At 40.6% G+C, this 7,951-nt stretch overlaps 3 protein-coding genes across 4 annotated transcripts; all 3 read right to left on the bottom strand.

Annotated features, from left to right (window-relative positions):
- Positions 1-1,088: 1,088 nt before the first annotated feature.
- On the bottom strand, positions 1,089-4,059 carry LOC108063092 (leucine-rich repeat-containing protein 59). Its single transcript, XM_017150053.3, has 4 exons — positions 3,757-4,059; positions 2,850-2,909; positions 2,514-2,780; positions 1,089-2,427 (listed from the first exon to the last, which is right to left on the bottom strand). Exons 1-4 carry the CDS (start codon positions 3,868-3,870, stop codon positions 1,876-1,878), a joined length of 993 nt encoding a protein of 330 aa, XP_017005542.3. The 5' UTR covers positions 3,871-4,059; the 3' UTR covers positions 1,089-1,875.
- Positions 4,060-4,496: 437 nt separating this feature from the next.
- Positions 4,497-5,758, bottom strand: LOC108063022 (myb/SANT-like DNA-binding domain-containing protein 4). Of its 2 annotated transcripts, none has more exons than XM_044394590.2 (3): positions 5,304-5,758; positions 5,152-5,234; positions 4,497-5,103 (listed from the first exon to the last, which is right to left on the bottom strand). In XM_044394590.2, exons 1-3 carry the CDS (start codon positions 5,692-5,694, stop codon positions 4,774-4,776), a joined length of 804 nt encoding a protein of 267 aa, XP_044250525.2. In that variant the 5' UTR covers positions 5,695-5,758; the 3' UTR covers positions 4,497-4,773. The 2 variants fall into 2 exon arrangements, with proteins under 2 accessions (XP_044250525.2, XP_070071162.1); XM_070215061.1 differs by having other exon boundaries at positions 4,497-5,094.
- Positions 5,759-6,005: 247 nt separating this feature from the next.
- RpS9 (ribosomal protein S9) lies at positions 6,006-7,178 on the bottom strand. The gene is made up of 3 exons (XM_017149938.3): positions 6,934-7,178; positions 6,553-6,739; positions 6,006-6,275 (listed from the first exon to the last, which is right to left on the bottom strand). The coding sequence occupies exons 1-3, from the start codon at positions 7,154-7,156 to the stop codon at positions 6,098-6,100; spliced, it is 588 nt and encodes a 195-aa protein (XP_017005427.1). The 5' UTR covers positions 7,157-7,178; the 3' UTR covers positions 6,006-6,097.
- Positions 7,179-7,951: the final 773 nt, after the last annotated feature.

The following is a 7,951-nucleotide window of genomic DNA, read 5'->3' as shown; positions in this document are numbered from 1 at the left end:
CGGAAACACGAAACTTTAAAAATGGAGTGAGGGCAGAGCGGTGAGATCCTTGGCAAAGAAATTGATAAGCAGCTTTTCATCAGCAGTCAGGAAACAATTTCTGTTCTGGGAACCAAACGCCTGGACATAAATATTTATCCAATACTTTTGCTCGCTCACGATGTTTAATAATAATTGCCGCCCGCTCATGAGTACGTCATCGTTCTACAACTTTCTATTGATGAAATTCACTTTGGCACAGAACCGGTTTGTTTTCGCAAGTCATTTATCAATTATTTGCGATATGCGAATGAGCTGATTACGTAGAGCTACCGAATAAACAGAGGGAAGAAGATAAAAACAATATATCATGAAAGACCCTAAGGGAGAACCATATCAGGGATAGCATAAAGGATATTCATCATTCAATCTATACAAAATGTTTATGACTAGCTATCTTTTAAAAACAATTTTACTTTACACTTAGTAACTTTTCTATCAAGGTTTTATTATCTTTAATAGAATATAATTCCAAATCATCGTGGTCAAAAAATGCTTATTCATAATCATTTTTATACCGAAGCACGTTTTAAAATTGTAAACAAAATTCTAGAACAATACTTAATTTTTTTTCTCAGAAATGTGTCAGGATTTTAATAAAGTATCCTCTGAATAACCTAGTAGTTCACTTCTTGACATTGTAAACCCACATTTCGCTGTCAACCAAAGCTATTAATTTTATCAAAGATTGTTTTCAGAAGAAAAATAAAAAAATATATTTATATTTAATAAAAATGAGAGATATAAGCTCGCGTGCCCAATCCCATGGGGTCTATAAATATAAGATAACCAGACCAAATCAATAGATAAGCGTGAGTTTGAAGTAATCTTAATTAAAATAAGTTTTATTAACCATTTCCTGGGAAATAAAACAAAGTTTAGTTGTTTGATATAGATTGCAAATTTCAATAATTCTGGACATGAAAGCACCTATTTATAATAATAAACGCTTATCACTTGAGTTCTAGGTCATTTGCGGGTAAAAATAAAACCATTGATAAGAAGCGGGAGTATCATACGAGAAAAAAACCCCATTGAAGAAAAACCAATTTGTTAAAATGTAAAATTTTATTCCAAAAATCTTTGCAAATTGTTTATTACAGTACAATAATTTTGATTTCGCATAAATCATATGAAACCGCTTGAATTTCGTTTTGATCTTCTGCAAATCAAACCAATGGTGGTTAGCATTTACATATTTGCGTATACCGATAAAACCTATGAGATTTGAAATCTACAAATGTAAAGTGGTCGGGGCTAACATGATTACAATTTGAGCTTGAACTTCAAATTAAATGGAAATTGCACTGGATACTCTTACAATGGATTAAAGTATTTTATTTGTTGCTGATTCGATTCGATTCGATCCGATCTGATAGATGTGGATATTACAAGGGGGTCTTGTCTGACTGTGTCTGTAGTTTCTATGCGTTGGCCAGTTTGGAACCGCCATTCAGTTACTATTGAGTTGAGTTTGTGCTATGGCTAGGTTAGCTGTAGATTCATCTGAGTTCGATTGAGTTGAGTTGAGTGATTGAGTGTAGTTTGGTGTCTTTAAAGTGGCCTCTTCGGTTGCGGAGTGCATGTGGTTTTCCCGTTAAAATCTCCTGTCAATGGACGTAGTGTCTTAGTGTCTATCAAAATAAATGGCAGTTAATTGCATATAATGGTATATCAAAGTAGCAGTCGTTTAACTCGTTCAGGTGGTCAACACGTATCCCAATTTTTTTGTTTTATATATTTTTGCCTCCTCCACACGCGCTATGCATCCGAATTTTTTTCAGCGATATCTTCTATTTGAAGCCCAGCGCCCTAAGGCTTCAAATAAATGAACCGTCAGTGCTCCTCCGGCGGTGTACGGAACTCGGAGATCCAGTCGGTAACCCTCAGCCGGAAGATCTCCGTTTTGGTCAGGATCCAATCACGATACTGGTGAGGTATATACTCAACCAGCTTGTCTGCGATATCGGGGTTCTTGAACATGATCATATAGATGATCAGCAAATTGATGACGAAGAGAACGAGAAAGGTGACCAGTGAGGACAGAGCGGCCCTCGAGAGAAGATTCAGCCATGAACCGCCATTCGAGTTCTTCTTCTTTTGATTGTTCTTCTGATTCGACTTGGATCCTGAGCCATTTCCAGTTCCCGACGATCCTGCCGATCCTCCTGCATTCACCGGTTTGATTGTCAGCTCGTTGTCTCCCCCAGCGGCGAGTTTTTTGGCTTTCGCTTTCTTATTATTTGGCTTTGTGGATTTTTTTCCGCCATTTGCTTGGGCAGAGCTAACATTGGAGTCCCCGGCTCCTGCCATTTTCTGGGCTGTTTCCTGGGCGGCCAAACGTTCACGCTCAATGAATTCCGGCTTGTAGTTGGCGCAAATGCTGACCTGGATAATGAGGGAATTGGGGGAAAAAGTTAGATGGGGAAAAAACGGACGCCACTCGAGGGCCACTCGAGTCGAGGAGCACTTACCGTATTCTTGGCCGCCTGCTGGCAGTCCTTTTGCGTCGAGCAGCAGCCCACAATCTTCTGCCAGGCGGGCGCCAGGGGATTCCCCTTCAGATCCAAGTAGCGCAGGCGACGCAGCTGACCGAAGCTAATGGGCAGGTGCTCCAGGCAGTTGTTGTACAGGTCCAAGTGGCGCAGCTGCTCCAGCTGGCCAAAGTCCTCGGGCAGGAATGTTATTTGATTCTTGCTCAGATCCAGTCGCACCAAACGTGTGAGAATCGAAAAGTTTTTCTAACGAGAGGTATGTAGTTGTGTGATATTTAGGAAGTGTGTTTGGTGAGTGCTGGAGGAGCTACTTACTCCCAGGTTCAGGAGGCGATTGCTGGAGAGATCCAAGACAGTGACGCGCTTGAACGAAGCCTGCAAGGAACAAGGACAAACTGAGCTGAGAAACGAGTGGCAAAACAAGACCGACAAAAAGAAACCCCCGAAAAATGTAACTGCCTCAGAAGTCCCTTTCTTTTACTTTTGGATAAGGGTATGTTGGAGATCAATTAATTAATGTGCCTGGAAGTTCGTCACTATTACATTTTAGAACCAAAAAATATATATCAAGTATTAATATTTTTTTAAAGTTTTACGAAAAATGGATATGGAGGCCAAAACTCTAGAAAAAGTGTAAGTAACTTTTTCATATGTAATTTTAATAATTAAAACTAAAAATATTAATTAAAATTTAAAAATTCGTTGTGTCAAAAGATAAAATAATCTTAAAAGGAAAAAAATTATTCAATAATTTTATTGATATTTTGGCAAAAATAAAGTACGTGGTATTTTGAAGTCGGGACACTCAATTTTCATACTCGTTTTTCTTTTTTTTTTGGCAACCTTCTCGGTTTTTGAGGGGTGGCAAAGACCAAAAATCAACCCCCTCGAGCGAATTCAACTGCAATTTCAACCACACAAGGGTTAAGGGGTGCTCGGTAGAGAGGGAGGAGAGGAAGTCAGCGTTAATTGCAAGCCAGCCGGCAGAATAACAAGAACAACGAGAAGCGGGCAGATGGAGAGAAGAGAGAGGAAGTGGGTCTCTCTTTCTCCAGGCCAACACCACCCCCCGGCCCTCGGCTACAGGAGCAAGCGAGATAGACAGTGACTAGACATTCGCCAGACAACAGACGTGGCCCCCAAGAGGGAGCGGGACGGGGGATAATGCAGATAGAGACACCAAGAATCGGCGCTAATTACTTGTACTTGTTCTTGTACTTACAATCTCCCGCACCGGTATTTCGCTCAGCTCGGAGAGGCTCAAGTCGCAGGACTCGTCCACCACCCGCTCCTTCACGTTCACCTTCACCTTCGCCTTGTCACCGGGCTTCGGCATTTCGGCGATATTTATTTATCCACAATTTTCGCTTTAGTCCCAGCTGTTGTTTTTCGTTGCAGTTTCTGTTTACCCGAATCTCAAGTGATTTTCAAAAGTCCGTTTTGTGATAATGGCACCTCGGCGAAAGCTGCGCGTGAAAGCTCGGAGAATAACGAATTCAAGTCCGATAACGGCAGTATTTCATAGGTCTAAAAATACGGGCATACTACTGACGTTTCAGATACGGTTATTTTGATTTTAAAAAATATTTAAACTGTCGACAGAAATTATTTGTTTAAAACTACAAAATTAAATACGGGGGCTTTCATCATATTCACTCGGGGTAGAGATTATTAGAGCAAATCCTGGATAAATCTATTCCTTGTTGAAGCCAGACTGATGTATTATTATATCCGAGAATTTCGCATCACTCTGTCTTCTTATTTCCCACTTAGGCGTTCGTCTTTTTTATGCTGAATTTTTGCATTTTCGCATTTGAAAATCGTGGCTCCGAATCTTGGAAAACCCCCTCAGATTATTGAAGATTATTTAAATGCAAATTTAAGTGATTAAACTACTGAATATTAAATGGAATTTAATATGGAATGGAATGGAATGGAATAGCACAGGACATAATCATCAAATAAAGATAAAATTGTTGTATTTTGTACAATACGCTAAAATCTTATGATTAGAAATATAAACCTACAACTAACACTACGTTTCAAGCCGATTTAATACAATTGTGTTAGATTTTGAAATAGGTACTTGCTCAATGTTTAATAGCTATGGATTATTTTAGCTTTAAACTAGGGGCGATCCTTCTAGTTCGATATCAAGGTTTTCAGAAGAATTTCTATAAATCGTGTGAGCACTAATTTATAACATTAATTTTAGAGATCGACCATCACTAAACTTAAGCTAACTTAAAGTACTTTGCCTAATTTTAGCTAGTTCTACGCGTTTCAATTCAATTTCCATTTCAAGTAATTGATTCTTTAATCGAGCCGTTTGTAGTTCAACAATTTGCTTCTCTACTTCGTATTTGTGTTTTTCAGCTGCTCTGGAATTCTGGTCTATATAATACTGCTGTTGGAGCTTGAACAATTCTATCTGCTCGATTTCAGAGTGGACTGTTTGGTTGTCTTGAGGGGAACCGCTATCCCTTAATCTTTTCGCCATCCATCCTTGTGAAGCCTCAAAGCTGTCTGTCTCTTGTTCTTCGATATCATCAATATTTTCCTTGAAAAACTTTAATAGCAATTAGTGTTATTATTTAAATATGTTCTTTCAACTTACGTGCAGTAGTTGAGAGGTATCTGAGTTCTGTGAGCTGATTGAGGGATTTTCTTCTTTGGCTACATTTATTAATTGAAAATTTCCTGCAAGCATAAAGAAAATAACATTAACTGTATTTTTGATTCTTATTTAAGGGTATAAAATACAATTACCATCACTGTCAAACTGGTTTTCCAGCGGAGTGGTGTTGTTTACTAGACGCCTGTCACGGCTCTCCGACACTGAGGTCCTGGAACACCATGAGTTTTCCGCAGCAGAGGATTCCCTTTCCTTGTCCCAATTTTTAACGCCTCTGTACTTGTTCCGGGAGTTTTTCTTCATATTATCGTATTTTTCCCGCAGGGTGGAACAAGTACGCTGTGTCCCCGTTTGCGCCTGAAAATCCTTGGCCAGTTGCTCCCAGCATGCTGCCTTTCTTTGCCAGGTTTTGGAATCCTTCTTCTTGTCCTGCAGAATGTCCTTCTTCGACAGCACCAGATCAATGAGAACATGTTCCTCGCGCTCGCTAAAGTTTTTCCCTCGAATTCTTTTTCTTTCGGACATTTTGACAACAAATTAAACGTACATAAACACAGAACAGCTGTTTGCGAATTTATCGACATCTGAAATTGCAACCCTGGTCGGAAATTGAGAAGAGAATTATTTAACCCGCCCTTTTGGTTTTTAAAATGTGCTTTCTACTACTTATTATTAATCATTGTTCATTAAATTGTTTTAATACTACCAGCTATTACCGTAGCAAAATTTTTTAAACTTTTAAGAAAACAATATCAAGGTGTGGATTTTCTGATGAGACCAAATAACCCCCAGTTAAAGCAAAGCACCTTTCATTTCCCAGAAATACTCGCAAAATGTCAGGTAATTTTACATTTATTGTGTAAAACAAACAGATTTTTATCAAAAGTCTGCGCCTGGCGTTCTTCCGGCTGCAGCTGGCTACCGCTGCTTAGTCCTCCTCCTCTTCAGCAGCTCCGCCGCCGCCGCCCTGGTTCTTCTTCAGGTTCTTCCTCTTGACGCGACCGGGACGGCCGCCGCCGAAGGGCGACTTCAGGGAGAAGTCGATGTGCTTCTGCGAGTCCAGGCGCACCACGAACGAGGGGATGTTGACCACCTGCTTGCGGACACTGTGGAAAGGGAAAAATATTATATTAGATTAGATAAAGCCGGGAATCAAGGAGGTGGCTGCGGGATTAGGGCTAGAAATACGTTCAGTGCAACTTACGCTAGGCGGGCATTTTGCAATTTCGATTGGAGTGAACGGAGTCACATGCGCAATCTCAAGACGTTGAGAGCCGGTGCAAGCATAGAAGCTTGTTCGACTCCCAAGTGGTCTTACTGAACAGAACAGAGTTATATATCTGATAGGGCGACGCTGGGGTCGCCTGTCCAAGCGATATTTACCGAATGTGACGCTGGCGGATGAGGACGCGGGCGTGATGGATGGACTTGGCCAATCCCAGCTTGAACACCTGCGTCTGCAGACGGCGCTCCAGGAAGTCCTCGATCTTCAGGCCCAGCACGTAATCGAGCTTCATGCGGGACTCGTCCAGGACACCGATGCGGACCAGACGGCGCAGCAGGGCGTTACCTGTGGGTGGAGAGGGTAGAAAATCAGTAAAGGATTCTTAAGGTGATATGAAGATTTCAGTAATAAAACTGCCTTCAGTGTGTATTTGCTAACGTCAATGGTTATTTCAGACAAGAAGTGTCAGATTATTTATTTTAATACAGTTCATCATGTCGGGTTTGTCGAACTTTCAGGAGTAACCTGGAGTAACTTACCCTGGAAAAGACGCTTCTCGTCCTTCTCGTCGAGGGTCAGCAGCTCACGGGCGGCCTTGCGGATCTTGGCCAGGGCGTACTTGACGCGCCACACCTCGCGCTTGTTGCGCAGACCATACTCGCCGATGATCTTCAACTCCTGGTCCAGACGCGCCTTCTCATAGGGGCGACGGGGAGTCACGTAGGTCTTCGAGAAGACCGAGGGTATGCGGCCGTTCACCATGGTTCCGACAATTCACAGAGCACTAGGAAGAGGGAAAAGTTGGGTTAATTTCGGTAATCTTTGTGTGCTCTCGGCATCTTAGTAGGTTTTGCCAAAACTTTGGTTCAACTCGGTTCGTTAGTAGTTTACTTAGCCATGGCATGATTATTTCCAGTGGCTATCGCATATTTACAATTATTTTTACAAGTTTCGGCGGAGCTCCAATTTTTACTTACATTTGCTCACGTTTGGAAAAAGGGAAAGAGGGAAAAAAGCGGTGGTTCGTGGGGCCGTGGGTTTTTGGGGGAAACACCCTAATTTATACCTGGGGCATTTTTATTATCTTTATTTTGAATCTTAATGGTAACACTATTTCTGTAGTTAACGCAACGTAATAGCCTATTTACACTAGGGTGGAGTTATGGAGGAGTTATTGTTATTGGAGTTATTGACATAACCCTGTTTATTTTTACATAGACTGTTTATAGGCAACTAGATGTGGGCAATAGTTAAGTACTTTCAGGGTCTTTGGTATTTCGGAGTATTTTTTTGTATTTTAAGGTATATTTTGTATTTATTTCCTATCGTTGAAGGTCCATAAAATAATCAACACAAACAACAAACACTTAATGTCATTTACTCGATTTTTGGAGTTAACCCAGTAAAAACACTTTTTTGGAGTAATTCACACATAGTGTAACTAGACTATAACTCTCAACCGATAGTTCCAGAAATTAATATTAAAAGTAAATATCCGTAGACCATACAGAGTTAATGCCCAAAATTAAATTATATTTAATTATAAACAGTTAATTT

This window comes from Drosophila takahashii, chromosome 3L (assembly GCF_030179915.1).
Source record: "Drosophila takahashii strain IR98-3 E-12201 chromosome 3L, DtakHiC1v2, whole genome shotgun sequence".
NCBI classification, from domain to species: Eukaryota; Metazoa; Arthropoda; class Insecta; order Diptera; family Drosophilidae; genus Drosophila; species Drosophila takahashii.
This window is presented reverse-complemented; position numbering and strand designations above follow the sequence as displayed.